At 35.5% G+C, this 17,428-nt stretch overlaps 1 protein-coding gene across 20 annotated transcripts in view; it reads left to right on the forward strand.

The window, feature by feature from the left end:
* Positions 1–17,428, forward strand: part of CCDC91 (coiled-coil domain containing 91) — a 370,457-nt gene that overhangs the window by 301,053 nt on the left and 51,976 nt on the right. For all 20 annotated transcript variants that reach the window (XM_077953174.1, XM_077953168.1, XM_077953177.1 and 17 more), the window contains one exon: positions 9,237–9,350. In XM_077953174.1, the coding sequence (XP_077809300.1) occupies positions 9,237–9,350 (114 nt within the window). The remainder of the gene's footprint in view (positions 1–9,236; positions 9,351–17,428) is intronic.

The raw sequence follows: 17,428 nt of genomic DNA on the forward strand, positions 1-17,428 counted from the left end.
ATTTCTTCTAGTTTTTTCTGAACAGTTTTAATTCTTGTGGTGTCTAATGGACCTCCCCCATCAGAGATGTGGATAGGGGCTGTAGTGCTCCAGCAAACAGGCTGTCCTTTTTGGCCGTTACAAGGAGATTGTACAAGTTTATTGGTGGATCCTAATACTTGTACGTCACTGGTACCTCCAGTTTGTGTTTTTAGTAACGTAGCCGTATAGTATGTTTTATTGCCTGATTTGCATTGTTGATATGAGGTGTAGCAAGAACTATGTACAGAGGACTGGAAAGAACTACAGGGGCACTCTTGGAGCGGCCCACTAGGGGAGGTGTCTCTTGGGGTTGACTTACATTTCCATAGCTGGTTTGGCATTAAGTAAGCTGTCTTGCCCGAGCAAGTCACTTGGAAGATTCTGTCTGACGGAGGTTCAGATACTTGTCCCCCACTGCAGTCACAAGGCTGGCTGTGTTGCTTTCGTATTAGTTCTATTGCTTTACGAGGGTCATCAAAACCTGCATAGACTGTCACTATGTTATATAAAATGATTATTTTCCAAAAGAATCTCATGTTGGGCTTCATTTTCTGAAAAACAAAAGGGAAGAAACTTCTCAGGGAGGATTGTTTTCCCTGGATTGACAATGGTTATGATTCATTTGTCTTACCAATCTTTCGGGCAGCCATCTGGCTGCATCATTTTTTTGTGAGAAAATACATACTGAGCCTCTTCCCCAAACTAAAACTGGGTCAGGGCCATGCCATGAATTATCAAGTGGATCTTTCCATTTAACCATTGCAAACTGTTTTTGAGATTCAGGATGCCAGAAACGGTCGGCAGCAGATTTTCCATGACTGTCCAAATTTAAAAAATTAAGGATAAAGAGGGCATGATTAAGTATGTTTCTGGGGGTACCCTTCATGGGGTACCAGCTCCCCCCTTTTATTTTTTCGATAGTAGTTTTTAATGACAGATGGGCCCTTTCTACTATACCTTGTCCTTGGGGATTATAGGGAATGCCTGTGATGTGTTTAATTTGTAGGGTGTTGCAGAATTGTAAGAAAGTTTTGGCTATGTAACCAGGACCGTTATCTGTCTTAATTTGTTTGGGTATACCTAAGATGGAAAATCAATGTAATAAATGAGTTATGACATGTTTGGTAGCCTCTCCTGTCTGGAGAGTTGCAATAATGAACCCACTATAGGTGTCTATGCATGCATGAATATATTTTAGTTGGCCAAATTCTGAGTGATGTGTAACGTCCATTTGCCAAATTTCGTTGGGGATGAGTCCTCGAGGGTTAACTCCTAGATGAGGAACGGGTAAATAAGTTATGCAGTTGGCACATTGTTTAACTATTTGTCGGGCTTGTTCTCTAGTAATTTTAAACATAAGTCTTAAGGTCTGGGCGTTTAAATGATGTAGGGCATGTGCTTTTTGTGCTTGTTGTAAATTGTCTGTAGTGACTGTGGCTATGGTTTTTGTTGCCATGTCAGCTGTTGAATTACCTTGTGCTAAAGGTCCCGGTAATCCTGAATGTGCTCTAATATGTCCAAGGAAAAAGGGAGTAGTCCTTTTTTGAATAAGTTGTTGACATTGTAGAAATAGGTTAGCTGTGTCTGAAATATGTTTAATTTGAGGCACGGTCTCTAAGAGGGGTATTGAATGAGCCAGGTAGGCGCTGTCTGTGTAAATATTAAGTGGCTGACAAGGGAAAGCTGATAATGCTGCAATTACGGCTTGTAATTCGACTAGCTGAGCTGATGTATAAGTGGTTTGGAATTTGACAGTTGTATTATTGTAGGTGTAAGCAGCGAGTCCTGTGGAAGATCCATCAGTGAAAATTAGTAATGCGTCATTGAGAGGTTCCTTACTGGTAATATGAGGAAATACAAACGCATGAAGTTTGCAAAATTGAATGAGTTTGTTAGGTGGGTAATGGTTGTCAATTGTGCCAGTGTAAGAAGCGCAAGCAATTGGCCAGGCTTCTGTGTTTTGTAACAGCCAATGGATGTGTGATTGAGTGTAGGGCTGTATAATGGTAGAGGGTTCTATTCCAAAGTATTTTCTACTGTTTTCTCTTCCCAAGATAATTAGATCAGCTATGGCATCATAATAAGGCAACAAAACCTTTTTGGGGGAGGAGGGCAGGTGTATCCACATAATGGGATTGTTTTGCCAGAATAAACCAGTAGGGGTTATTGCTGTGTTAAAAATAATGAATATTAATGGCTGAGAATAATCAATACTGGTAACAAATTGTGTTGTAATGGCATCTTCTACCCGTTGGAGTGCCGTTAATGCTTCTTTGGAAATGGACCTGGGGGATTTCGGATTAGAGTCTCCTTTTAATATATCGAAAAGAGGTTTTAACTCTCCTGTGGTAAGTTTTAAGTATGGTCGAAGCCAATTTATGTCTCCCAGTAATTTTTGGAAATCATTTAAAGTTTTTAGATGGTCACAACGTATAACAGCCTTTTGATTAATGATTTTGGGTCCATTAATTTGAAAACCAAGATAGGTATATGGATTTTGTAGTTGTATTTTTTCTGGGGCTATTTGCAGTCCGGCTGTTGTCAACTCTTGTTTGAGTTGGGCAAAGCACTGTAAGACTTGTTCACCAATCTCTCCTGCTATTAAAATATCATCCATATAATGTATAATATACATTTGTGTCCATATTTTTCTGACTGGTTCTATAGCAGCGGCTACATATTTTTGACACAAGGTAGGACTATTGGCCATACCCCGAGGTAAGACTTTCCATTGGTAACGTTTCATTGGTTGTTTAAAATTTATAGATGGAAGACTAAAGGCAAACCTTTTCTGATCAGCAGGATGAAGGGGGATTGTAAAGAAGCAATCTTTAAGGTCAATAATGATTTTAAAATATTTTTGAGGAATCGCAACTGGTGAGGGCAGTCCCGGTTGTAAGGCACCCATAAGGACCATAGTGATACTTACTGCTCTTAAATCTTGTAAGAGTCTCCATTTGCCAGACTTTTTCTTAATGACAAAGATAGGTGTATTCCAAGGGGAATTACTTTCTGTAATATGTCCTGCTAGCAGTTGTTCCTGCACTAACTGTTGGGCAGCACTTAGCTTATCATTAAGTAAAGGCCACTGATCAACCCAAACGGGCTCATCTGACTTCCAAGTAATAGGGTCAGCGCACTTTTGGGGTGCAGGTATGTCAGTGTCCTGAGCTAAAAATTTCCAAACCCTTTTTTATCAAGTTGTCCTGAGACTGGTATAGGCTGTGGAATACCGTTTTCCTTTTTTCCAAGACCTTTACCAGGGGTGTATCCCTGAGTTAGCATTTGTGCAGTAACTATATCATTTGGGCTGCACATTATAATTTTCATTTGGGAGAGCAGGTCTCGTCCCCAAAGATTAACAGGTAAGTGAGGGATGATAAATGGCTTAATGAGGCCTGAATTGTTTTCTTTATCTGTCCATGTTAGGTATTTAGAACTTTGTTTAGGATTACTGCTTTGTCCAATTCCTCTCAGGTGAGTTAAAGTCTCTGTGGTAGGCCAATGAGAGGGCCAATCTTCTTGTTTAATGATGGTTACATCGGCCCCTGTGTCTATTAGCCCAGTAAATGCCTTACCATCTAACCATAAGGTTAGAGAGGGTTTTTGATTTGTAATTGGTTGCACCCAATATATATCTGATGATCCAAAACCTTTTGTATTCCTGTTGGAGTGTTGGATATTATTATCTGTTTTAACTAAGGATAGCAAAACTAACTGTGCTATTCTAACCCCTTGAGGGACAGTAATAATGTTGTTAATAGCTCTGGCCATGATTTTAATTTCTCCTTCATAATCATTATCGATAACTCCAGGGAGGACTTGTAAACCTTTCATGGTGACACTACTTCTTCCCAAGAGTAGCCCAAAAATGTCAGATGGTAAAGGCCCATATATTCCTGTATTTAAGGTTTGTGGTCCCATCTCAGGTGTTAATACTGTGTGGGAGGTGGAACTGAGGTCCAGTCCTGCACTTCCTGGGGTTGCTCTACTAAGTTTTGAAATGGATTGTTGCTGCTGGCTGGAACAAAGCTGACTGCCCCATATGCTTGTTTTGGGGCCTGGGGCTGGCCCCTCACCCCATTTCCCTGCCGAGACGATAAAGGATTTCCTTGACTATCAGCTTTAGATTTACATTCGTTGGCCCAGTGCCTTCCTCTTTTACACCTTGGGCAAAGGCCTGGAATTTTTGTTTCTGGATTTTTATTTTTATTTTCATGGCAACCTTTTGCAAAGTGTCCTTTTTTACCGCATTTAAAGCATCCCCCTTTATCTTTACCTTTGTTATTGAGGAAGTCTCTTACTGTTTGACCACTAAAGGCGGCGGCCATTGCTAGACCCTGTTGATATGAGGGCCCAATATCTGAACAAAGGCGAATATATCCTGTTAAATCTGTTTTCTTTCGATAAGGTCTGATTGCCGCTTGGCAGGCGGGGTTGGCGTTTTCATATGCCAACTGTTTAACATAATCTACACCCGTTTCTGCATTTCCAAAAATTCTACCTGCCGTGGTCATGAGTCTATGTACAAAATCTGAGACTGGCTCATCTGGTCCTTGTTTGACTGCCGTGAGTGAGGCCCCTGGGTCTCCTTTAACAGGGAGTTTCCTCCAGGCTTTTGTAGCAGCTGCCTGGATTTGTGAAAACAAGCCAGGATCATATTGCATTTGGGCCTGAGTGTCTGCATAGTTACCTGAACCAGTTAACATATCAAAATCCCAGCCGTTTCCTGCCTGTTGGTTTCTTTTAGCTGCGTCCCTACAATTTTCAAAAAACTCTGACTTCCAAATTAAATGATCTCCCCCAGAGAGAACTGCCCTAACTAAGGTATTCCAATCTGTAGGGGTGAGCCAGTTATCGGCTACAGATTCCACTATTGCGAGAGTATATGGAGCAGTAGCCCCATATTGAGAAGCAGCAGTTTTAATTCTTTTATGATAGTGAAATCAAACCCAGTATGATGTTTCCAAGCTTGTCCTTGCCCATCTGTGGTTTCAGTAACTGGGAAGATGTCTTTGGGGGAGGAGTCTTCTCTATGTCGGCTAGCAACTAACCCCCCTCTTGGAACATGCTGTCCAGGCCGCTGAGGTGGGCGCAGGGAACCCTCCATAACATCTGGGTTAGGTATCTTTTCATTTCCTGTTTTTAATTTTTGGAGCCTAATTATCAATGATTGATGCAACTCCTCAAGTTTAATTTGTTCTTCTAGTTGAGCAATTTTTTGTTTTAATTCTTCTTTGGGATCTACTACTGCCATAACAATGGGCGCAGAAGCCCCATTACGTGTCCCATTATATGGGGGTGGGCGTGGAGTAAAGGGAGGCCAGTCGGGGTTATGATATTTAGCCGCCCCTTCCTCTAAATCATCCCAATTTATGTCTGATTGATCAGGCTTATTAGTTTCTTCCTCTTTTTGAGGCGTTTGTTAAACTGGATATTTTTTCTGTTTGTTTTTGTGTAACATTTCTTTATCTGTTACAGAAGGAGACTTGATTTCCTCATCATCGCTCTCAAGGGAAATGAGATCCTCCTCCATATCTTGCGGAGGCTTTGTGAGGTTAGAGTGGGAACTAACCTTTAGAATATGTTCTGTTTGAGCGACCGCGGCCATGACTTGTGGATCGACTTCCTTTTTATCTATCAAATCTTTAATGAGATTCCAATAAGAGAAGGCGGTCACAGGAATTTTTTCTGGCCCAAAAGTATTATAATAATCTTGAAAACAATCTCCTACTCTACGCCATCTTTTAATATCAATAGTTGCTTCCTGTGGGAACCAAGGGCAAGTGTCTTTTACAAAATCAAAAAATTTAAACAAATCATTACATTTAACCTTTACTCCTCGTATCTTTAAAGCCTCTTTTAATTGTCCTACATAGATTTGATGTTGACTTAATTCTTGTCCCATTTCGGACGCGTCACTTACCTTCGATTCTGACGCGGCAGGTTCCCGCGGTGATCGGAGGAGTTTAGTTTCACCTTGAAGGTCGACCGTTCTTTCGCGTCCTCTTCCTCACGGAATCCCTCGTTTCCAGGCTCCACGTTGAGGCGCCACGTGTCCCGTCCCGCGGGATCGTCAATGTAGGCCCTAGAAGAGGGAGTGGGAACTCGGGGGGACAAGAGACACGAGAAATGGAGACAAGACAGTATCCTGATCAAGTCTCGTTTATTGGTGGCAGTGTAATGCCTTATATAGACGGGCAGGGGCGGAGGTTGGGCCAGGGCGATGATGGTGGCCCTGCGGTGGGTGTGGCCAAGTAGGCCTCGGTTTCTTCGGTCGGACGTCATGTTGCGCCTGCGCCGTCGGTTGGTAATTTTCCCAGGCGCGGGATGGCGCCTGCACTGTAAGTTGATCATTTTCCCGGGCGCGGGAAAATGGGTGATGAAGAACCAGGAAGAGGGCCATTTTGTACTGGCGTATGAGACAGCAGAACAGGGAAGAAAGTAAATCTAGGGAGGAGGCATAAAGTGGAAATGTATAGAGCTCAGGCATCAGTCGTCAGTTATAATCGCTATGGCCGGGCCACGCAGCTCCGGACAGTTATCACCAAAATATTTTGGAAAATACTTTTCAGAATTTCCTATTTGAATGTACTTATTGGTGGCAACTGTTTATTCCTTGCAAGCTATGTTTTATTTTAGATTACTTCTCATGATTCCCAGGAATGATATATTTAATTTATGGAACAAACAAAACATGCAGGCAGATATTCACATACCACTTGCATACACGCAAACAAAATGTATTAATCAGTTCTAACTAACTCAGAATTGGGCCTGATTAGAAAGTGGAAGGCTTAAACTTTACTTTTGTATAACATTCAAAGAAATAATTTATAGATGAGCAGTTTTTCAGGATGAGCTTCACAACCTTGACTGTCACTTAACTCCCAACTGGGGAGGATAGAACCAAGGGAAATTTTGTACTGTAAATTGTCCTTTGCCAGCTCAAAAACAAGGAATTGTAGAGCCTCAAAAATTTCAACTGAGAAGGTATTAATAATATAAACACTCAGCTCCCTCAAAAGTGTTAACTGAATAACTTTCACTAACTCTTCATGTTTTTCTGGTTATAGCCCATTTATTTAAATTGATGCTTTTTGCTTTTGATCATACAGGCCTGGTCAGATTTACTAATATGCTTCTTATGACAGTTTTTTATCTGCAGTTGTAAAATTTCAAAAGCCCTGAAAACTAAAGATTTTTATAACTCACCTGTTAGCAAAACCTGACTTGAACTAATGTGAAGCTATTAATACCTTTAATTTACTCATATAATGTGAATATTCATATTCTTCACTACAGAATTATTAAGGTGTTTTATTTCAGAGAGCTTAGTATGTAATATTTTTATCTTTCTAAATTTGAATAACTTCAAATTCTAAATTTGCAAGTGTGAAGTCAATAAGAATTATAATAGCAGATGCTAAATAGTTTTATTCTCATGTGTTTCTTTTATAAATTGCTATAGTTTTTCAACTTTAATCTTTTGAAATAATTATGGAAACAACTTTGTACTCTATCAATGGAACAAGCATTTAATGTACTCAGTGACTGAAAATAAAATAGTGAAATTTATCAAAGACTTTCAGAATTTTCAGTTAATTTTATAAGGAAGGGAATAAAAAAAATAAGTATACCAATATTAAAGTGGTAGACGATAAGATCAAGCAAATGACAAGAGAAAACGTGTGTATTGCCAATATTTTTATAAATTAAATGCTCAACTCACCTAATCTTTTAAAAGTACGGGATAAAATTCGATATCATTCTCCCCAAGTAGGCAAAGATTGTAAAAACCTATGAAAATAAATGTTATCAAGGATGCAAGAAAATAGCCATTCTTATGAGCTGCTTATAAGAAGAAATTTGTACAAAATGTCAAAAGATATATTGAGTTTAAATCCTTTGGCCAAAAATGATTCCACTTTTTGAATTGGTTCAAAGTAAGTAACTGCAATGTAGCACAAAGATACATATGTGGATGTTTGTCACTGCTGTATTTTATTTAAAATGACCAAAATACCCATGATTAAAAATTGGTAAAATAAATTATTATGTAGCCCTATAATATGATATAAATCATATTCATAGAAGAATATGTAATGTCTTAAGAAAATGTCCAAGATATATTCTAAATAAAAAATGCTAGAGTTTAGAAAATAGTATGTACATTTTATCCCATCTTCTTTATATCCAAGTGTATATATATGTGTGTCTTGCTTTGTGTTTATATATTTCCACATCTCCATTTTTTACAGTAAATAGATTTCAAATACAGAGTCCTTTATATTATTTTATATTTTCTGAGTTACATATAAATATCTAAAATTAATTGGGGAAAACTAAGTCATACATACACTCCACAAAGAGCAGAACCTCCAAGAATCAAAACTGAAGCAAATATTCTGAGAAACTCAAGCCATTTTCCAATTGATTGCCTTGATGTCCAGTAAAAAAGGTTGGTACCTATAGATGGGAATGAAAAAATTTTGCTTCGTGGCATTCATTCCATTTCATGATACACTATTATAGCAGAAAATATCATGACTTCCTGAGAAGTGTTGTAGTTTTATGGAATTTTAGCTTTCTTTCTGTATTTGCAATTCTGAAATCTCTTCAGTACCTGATTACTATTTCAATAAACGGAGAGTACCATTTCCCTCCCTGGATCTCTCATTTCAAATATTAGCACACTGGGTGGAATTTTTACCTCTTACTTATGTTGTCCAGCTCACAACATCTTAACCTGGCAAGAGGACCAAACTAGCTGTAAATCTTACCACTCAGACCACACTTGATTATTGTATGATGGCAATATTAAACGTGAATAAAACAGCTAGAGCATTAGAGTGTTCTTGGAAGAATAAACACAAGTTGGAAGTCTTATGTGGATAGTGCAAAATACAGGAAGGCAATGAATCATGTAAACATCAAATGAAAGGTTGGTAAGGAAGCCATTGGAGTCTGTCAGGCACTCCCTGCAATAAATGGCATATTCCATTCCTTTCCCTTTCACTCAGTTTGGGAAAGGGAGTTCTGTGAAATCTCTAAAAGATCCCAAAAGATTTTGTAAGTTCTTATTCCTGTGTAAAGGTACACTTTGAATAGAATGAGCTGAAACCCGCTGAAGAGGATTTTTAGCTTATACAAAATGGACACAAATATGTCATAGTGCTTACCTCCCTGACTGTTTTGCCTTCTCCCACAAACAGGAAACTGTTAAGGCAGCAATAATAGAAGAGCAGAAACGAAGTGAAAAGGCTGTAGAAGAGGCAGTGAAAAGAACAAGAGATGAATTGATAGAGTATATAAAAGAACAGAAAAGGGTAAGTATCTCCTGAAGAGTTTTAATTTGTACTTCAGTAAACTCAGTCAGTGACTTCCATACAATACCATGAAATTGTAAAATATTTAAAATGTCCTCTGTCATCTAACTTATGAATCTTCATCTGAGGATATTTTCTGATATAATTATATATTCTGATAGTCATGTCTATAAACATAAATCCCATCTGTCAGCAAAAAGCAACAGTGAATAATTTCTTGGTAGACTCCTAGAAATAACCTATAGCATTTCCAGTTTAGCTTTACTCACAAAGATAATAGACAGTTCTACATTTTTAGAATCTTTTGCCATACATTTGTTAATTTCTTATATTATTTATAGACATGTATATGCATCCTTTAAGCTTTCTGACTGTATTAACACCACTGTAGTTCTAATGGACATAATTACAGTTAGCAAATTCAGGCTCTTCTGCCATAGTGCCACTTCAAAACCAAAACTCAGAATATGCTTGTAAGAGTTTAGAATGCATATTTAAGCTTTGAAACAAGTAACATTTTCATACAATGTGGTTTTATTAATGTTATTCTGAGCAGTAGCTGAAGATAATGGATCTAACTTGATTTGTTGTCTTTTCAACAAATCTTCAGTCCTCTAAGCAATACACAAAATAAGAAACTCTTTAAAATTAGATGTTTATTGTAATATTCTCTGTAATAAATATATATATAAAATAAAATATATAATAAAATTTTTCACATGCAGTGTTTTAGGATGTTTTCTTTATATGCTTAGTGTATGTTATATATTATATAAATATATTTAAGTATTTGTGTGTAAATATATAATATATTGCAAACATATATTGCATTACATAATGTAACAAAACAAACATAAACTGTGTGTATGAGGTAATTTGACACATAGCTAAACTTAATTGGTGGTCAAAATGGCAAAATAAATAGAAAACGTACGATAAGATATTATCCTGCATTTGGCAGTTCAAGAAGTGAACTAAAAGCTCATGACACTACTTTAGTCCTATACTTTTTTTTTTTTTTTTTTTGAGACAGAGCCTTGCTCTGTCACCCAGGCTGGAGTGTAGTGGCGCAGTCTCCGCTCACTGCAACCTCTGCCTCCCAGATTCAAGCAATTCTTCTGCCCCAGCCTCCTGAGTAGCTGAAATCACAGGCAGCTGCCACCATGCCCAGCTAATTTTTTTTATTTTTTATTTTTAGTAGAGATGGGGTTTCACCATGTTGTCCAGGCTGGTCTTGAACTCCTGACCTCAAGTGATCCACCCACCTCAGCCTCCCAAACTGCAGGGAATACAGGCATGAGCCACCATGCCCAGCCATCCAATGCTCTTAACTTGAAGTCAAATTTGGTATGATACAAAGAAAATCCCCACCTCCTGATGGCTACAATTAGGTTTCAACAAAGGAGAATTTGTCACCAGAGTAAAAACTTGCTGTCTTTCCAGATAAATTAACCATTCACAGAAACATTTTATGTGGGATTAAATCTTTGTACAGTTTACCTCAGAGTGTTTTTAAAAGCATTTTCACTCAAATTCCTGATAGATGTCTAACCTTCTAAACAGTAAATTCTGAGCCAAAGAGTCAGTTGACTTTTCAAGGAGTATTATGTGCTCAGAAAACTCCTATTTCCATATGTACCCACAAAGAGTTTATTTTAAATAATATTATTCAAAAGTAATCGTTCAGCAAAGGAATTACAGGTACATTTATATGCATACAGGGATTGCAATTGTGAAAGAACTTAAGTATCAAATAAATTCAAGACTTCTTGTGGGTATATCCTTTTTTATCATCTCTTTTTTAAATTATTTATTTTATCTTAGTAGGAACACTTACCATGAGATCTTCCTTTTCAAATTTTAAGTCTATAATATTTTATCATTGACTATTGATGTACAGTGTTGTACAGCAGAGCTTTAGAACTTATTCATCTTGCTTGACCGAAACTTTATGCTGTTGTTTGGGTATTTCCTGTTTCTCTCTAACCCAATCCCCTGGTATCCACCGCTCCACTCTGATTCTATGAATATGACTAGTTTAGATACTGTATATAAGTGGAACCATGCGGTATGTGTCTTTCTGTGACTGGCTTATTTCACTTAGCATAATGCCCTCAAGGATCATCCATACTGTTCCATATTGAATCAAAGGGTTGCAGAATTTTTTTCATTTTTAAAGCTGTATGGTATTTTGTTGTACATATATGCCACATTTTTTATCCATTCATCTGTCAATGGATATTTAGTTGTTTCCACATTTTTAGTGTCTTGTCTTAATAGTATATCAATCCTTATTAGTACCAATCCTTATTTGAGTTCTAAATCTGAATGAGAAATTATATAACAAAGCAAACTCATTCATAAGATTATTTTAGACTAACATTTCTTCGGTTGAGATGGAAGATTTTTCTTGAAAGAAAAGAATTTTAAAGATAATGTTACTTTTTTGTCAAAGGGAGTTACGTGGTTACCATAAGAAGTGCCTATAATAAGAATAAGAAATGCCTTTTTAAGAGATATCTGGTCCCCCCATGAAGCAAATTAACTTTGAAAAGAGCTGACAATGAATTCAGGCATTTAGTCTGTGTGGTCTTGCAAATCATACTAAAGGCCTAATATTCACTTGTATTAGTCAGTAAATCAGTTACCACATGCAGAGACATTATTAAAATAACAGCAAAGAAACCATGACATTAGGTTTCATTTGCACTGAAGTTCTACTTCTCTTTGCTTGTTTCCTTATATATTAAGGAGAATAAATTTAAGACTTACCTTACAGAGTTGTTATGAGTTAATACATATAATAAAATAGCAGCTATAGTAAGGACTCAATAATATATGTGTTATGCTAATTATCATCTTTACCATGTTATTTACAGAAAATTGAAACAACTAGCAGCATTATTGTTGCTAATTTAAAAATGTGCTCTTCAGAATAGTGTTTGGTGTTCTACTTCCTCTGAAGTTTACAGTATGAATTCTAAAATTTTATTTCACTTCTGTTACAGAATATTAAAACTGATTTAATCGGTATACTTGTAGGAAATTTATTACTTACACTTTGGGATTTTAAAGTTTCATTAATAACACATACTGTGGCATATTTTTAATATTTGAATGTTTGTATCTTTCCAAACAGAAAAGCTATAAAAAAAAAAAGTCAATAAATGATCTGAAATGAAAGCACCAACTAATTACTAGACCTCTTACGTAAATTTTTAAAAATTGAGATTCTCTATATTCTTCTTTTCCAAAAATGTATTTCAGTGTTTTGAGTGAAGTTTTGTGAATATCTTGGGGTTTGGAATATTTTCATAGACAAAAAAGGTATCTCAGAGTTTATAAACTAATACTTAGGAAAAACAAAAGTATTTTAGTAAATTCATAATCTTCTTGTCTGTTTTCCAAAAGACTAAGTTAGGGCAACTCACATCTACTTCTTCCTTTGGAAGATGGATTTCTATTTACATCAGAGAAGAACACATTTCCAGAACAAAAATTTTCCTTTCCCTTCTCCAGGACTTTTTTTTTTTTTTTTTTAACTAGAGAGTCAACTTGAGATTTTCAACATTAGACAACTTAAAAGCCCGATAGACCTTGTTTCCAACTGAGCTTGAATTTCAGTCTGTGAAATTCTGTTCTTGAAGTTTTTGAAAATCTCTTTGAAGGAAGAAGTCTACTGTTGTATTAGGTCCTACCTTTTATGTCTTTTGTCCTAATAGTCTTTCATTAGGCATCATCGTACTTTTACAAAATTCACTAAAAGTTTGAAATGAAGACTTTTCCAGTACGTCTTTTTTTTAGTCTTGTACTTTTAAAAGACAGAAAAACACAGAATGAAAACTTCAAAATGCTTAATTTTTCAAAAAACATGGATTATCTAACAATATAAACACAGTGGATTTATAAATTGCTATATAAGGTTACATAGCTCTTTCTGTGTCTCTGAAATTAATAAGTATTTAATAAGTTATTCATTCCTGTTTAGTAAAATTATACTCAGAATTATACTAGAATTAAAGTTAGAATTCTACTGAGAAAATTTTAATTTTAAATGCTATTTGCCAATTTTTGTGTGTCAAATCAATAGAGATTTCACTAAACTTTATAAATAACCTAGTATTTGGTCTAAACATCTTAGGACAAAGGGGATACCTGTACATGTACTAATTAAGTAAAGTATAATTTACATTCAAATTACATCCTAAATTATTTACTAAGTCAGATAATATTACATAGTTCTTGTAATATTAGTCCGAGTCATAATCATAACCAAAAATTACTATGGAATGAAAATATCCAAATAAGGAGAGCTTTTAAAATGATCAACCAGAAAAATAATTTAAATCAATGATGAATTAGTTTTAGTGATAAAAATGCCTTTCTTATAAGAATTCTACCTCATAATCGTTTTAGAAATTTCTCTGAAAAATCTCTCATGCTAACCCCGAGGAAAAAAAAAAGATCATTACATTGAATTTTTGACTTTACTGTGGAATCAAAAAGATAATCTGTGGCCTCAACACTCATAAATTTTCCATCAAACTTGGCAGAAATTATCTAATTTTTAATGGATTTAGACATTTCCAATATAACTTATATAATAGAGAAGAAAAGGCAAACAGGAAAACCTAAAAAGGTTTAAAAATATATTTAATCTTTCTGTGGATCAGCAAGGTACCTGCTAGTACAGTGATTTGCATTGAAGGACCATATCATATTTTATTAAAATTAAAATTTTGGTTTCAGACTCTCTTCAATCACTATAAATTCTGTAATAGAAGTTGCAAACTACAACTCATGGGTCAAATCCAGCCTGCTGCCTGCTTTTGTAAATAAAGTTTAATTGAAACACACATTCATATCCATTCATTTTTGTATTGTCCACTAACTGATGTCATGCTTCAATAGCAGAGTTGAGTAGTTAAGAGAGACCATCAGGACATATAACCCCAAATATTTACTATCTGGTTCTTTAAAGAAGAATCTTTATCAACTCCCATCCTAAATCATCAAAATTATCTTGCAAGGAAAGTTTCTTCCTTTCAGCCCTTTAAAATTTTTATTCGCTTATTATGCCTCAGGGTAACTAGACAATTGAAGTCTCTTAGGTGCTATTCTGGAGAAGATTTCTCTCTATGTATTAATTGCCAGGTAAGGTATTATAATACATCGTATCTGATCATTAGTGCCATAAACTTTATTTTATAAATGGAGATGGCAGAAAAATGAGATGGTAAAGAATACATCCCTGACACTTCCCTAGGGAGGAACAATTTGTGGTTTATAACGACTGACAGCCCTTGCATTAGAACGAAGAGTTCCAACCCATCCCACAAGTTAAGACTGTTACACATGAGTTTGCTATGAGGAAGGAAGTGTGAATAACATTCAGCAAGCAACAACTACTCACAGCCAAGCAGTGATTCCTAAAAAATAAAATCTCATCCAAATGTAATAAAATATTATTTTTCCTCTTAAGAAACAAAATTATTGCCTGTGTTTTCTAAATCACCTCCAGGAAAATAACCTTCACTTTAGAATATCCTTTTAATTTAGGTTTTTAGAGAAGAGTAAGAAGCAATTTTCTTTACTTCAAAGGTTTTGTGGTCAAGGCATTGTCAGAATTTTTTAAATATAAAAGGGCTCTTTTAATCCAGTTTTGCTGCAATATTCTTGGGCGTTTGCATCTCCAACTATTAAAAGATAATATTTAGACAAAATGAACTTCCCTTATTTTCTGACCAGTTACACAGTTAATTGAATAAACGATTATTTCAATATAAGTTATTTAATATCTCATGGTCCCTTACTTTCTCTTCTTAGAAATATGGAAATCTGACTAGCTGACCTCTAATGACTTTTAAAGTCCTAAATTTCTGTTAAGACTATGAGTAACGTTTTCCTTGACAGTTGATAAACCTCTTGAGAGGTTTTTAATTCTTGATATAAATCAGTTGCATCATAGTAGTTACATTATGTGGCATTTATACATTAGTGTAGAAAAATGTCACTTTCCTGGCATTCCCTAGCCTCCTGCCCCATTCTCATCCTAATTACTCTTCTATCCAATCTGGAGGAGGCTGTGTAGTTGTATGTGCAAGAAGTAGCTCATTAACAATTCAACATCTGTGGTCTAAAACATCTGCCCTTGTAACTTTTCATTTGGGTCTCATATTTGAAAATGCTTTTATGTAACCAACACATATTAGAAATCATACTATACCCTCACATTCATTGTTGCCTGTTTTCAGGTGTACCTCATTTTTTGATGCCAACGGGAATTTAGCCTTCTCTGCATAAGCTATATTGTAATTTAAATCAGTAGAAGTTTACCTTCCAAAGTTGTATAATTGTATCCATTTCAGGTGGGACAATAAACAAATGGAAAAATATTTGGATTTAGAAAAATAGCCAGTACTAACCATCTTGCCAAATGATGTTTCAACTAGGTCACGAATTTATCCTTCTCCTTAAATTAAAAGCATAGGAAATTTGATTTGAAAGAGAGGTTAGTGAAGCCAATGAAGTAAACAGATTTTAAAGGTTTTATAGTTGTTTAAGCGTAATATAATTATGATTTTAAAACTTATTCACTATTTTTCTATCTTAAACTCTTTAACAGCTTATTTCACAAATTATACTTTAAAACCAAATTTATTGCTATCTCCCACTTTATATTTTATCAGTCTTCTTGATGATCTCTCTTGTTTTGCTGTTCTCACTTGCATAAGAACAATCTTGAAAAAGCTTACTGATGTGTGGACAATCACACACGTTGGTGAGACAACCCTATTCGTTATTTCCATTTCAACTGTGGTAATTGAGATGATGTTAAAGATAAAGCCCAATGCTTAGATTATATCCCATTATTCCTGTAGCAAGGAATATAAAATATGGTTTAACTTAAAATCAAAATGTAAATTTATGCATGTACACGTAAAAACTAGTTTGGTGTAGTAGTTAATGAGGTATTTTTCATTGGTTTTTGGATGGATTCTAATCAAGGTACAGTGAGCATAAAGACTTTGGAGGCATCTAGTATATGAAAATGTTTATCTCTGTTTTTACGTAATGACTCAAAATTGTTCATCTAAATAATCACTTCTTGAATTACTATAATGGCAGCTAACTTTATTCGTTGGTAAAATGATTTAACTTTAAAAAACATGTATTCACTGATGCAGGAGAATCACTTGAACCCAGGAGGTAGATCAAAAAAGCTGTGCGAGACCAGAAGCACCATGTCTTTTAAAGCTTAAAGCCTTATTTTGGAAGGAAAGTACAAGAACGTACTCCTTAAGGAATTACATGAGGTCAAAATAATAGCTTGAAGCAATAATAGACACCACTGGCACATGACAGTGCTTGAATAAAGACCAAATGCATTATGCTGACAATAATTGACAACAAAATTCTGGAAGATCACTTAAGACTATGATGATCAGCTTGGACTTCTGGTTTCTGTCAAATGAAAACTAAAATGTAGACTAGACTATATAATAAAAAGAGGAAAAATAGTCTGTGAGAAGCCAAAGGATTTGGTTTCTTAAAAGAATAAGCAAATGTATATATATAAATTTTTGTAAATAAGTCTATTTTCTAGATTCTTGATATACCTTTTAGATGCAATCCTAGAATATCTGGGCTCATAAAGCTCAGATTATTGGGGGCAACAGACATGGAGGGAATTTTTTTTGGTTTATTATATTGATAAAGCCCTTCAGCCACCCTTAGAAGTTAAAAATGTCTGTGTGTGCGTGTGTGTGTGTGTGAACGTGTAGGTGTATGTATGTGTGTGTGTATATATGAAAGTGTGTATGTGTGTGTGTGTTTGAAGGACCTTTATTTGTGAGCTGTTTATTAAGGGCCCACCATTGCCTTCACTGTTCTCACTCCAGTCCATACTATTAAACTGTTTAGAAGGAAATGGAGAATGAAGTGTTATTACAAATTGCCTGCATCTTAATCTGTCTATATATATCTATATATTTACACAGTGTGCATCTGTGTATACTTTTCACTATCCCATCTTAAGCTATGTATGGAGAAGCTTCAGTATAAATTTTTTTTTCATT

This window comes from Macaca mulatta, chromosome 11 (genome assembly GCF_049350105.2).
Source record: "Macaca mulatta isolate MMU2019108-1 chromosome 11, T2T-MMU8v2.0, whole genome shotgun sequence".
NCBI classification, from domain to species: domain Eukaryota; kingdom Metazoa; phylum Chordata; class Mammalia; order Primates; family Cercopithecidae; genus Macaca; species Macaca mulatta.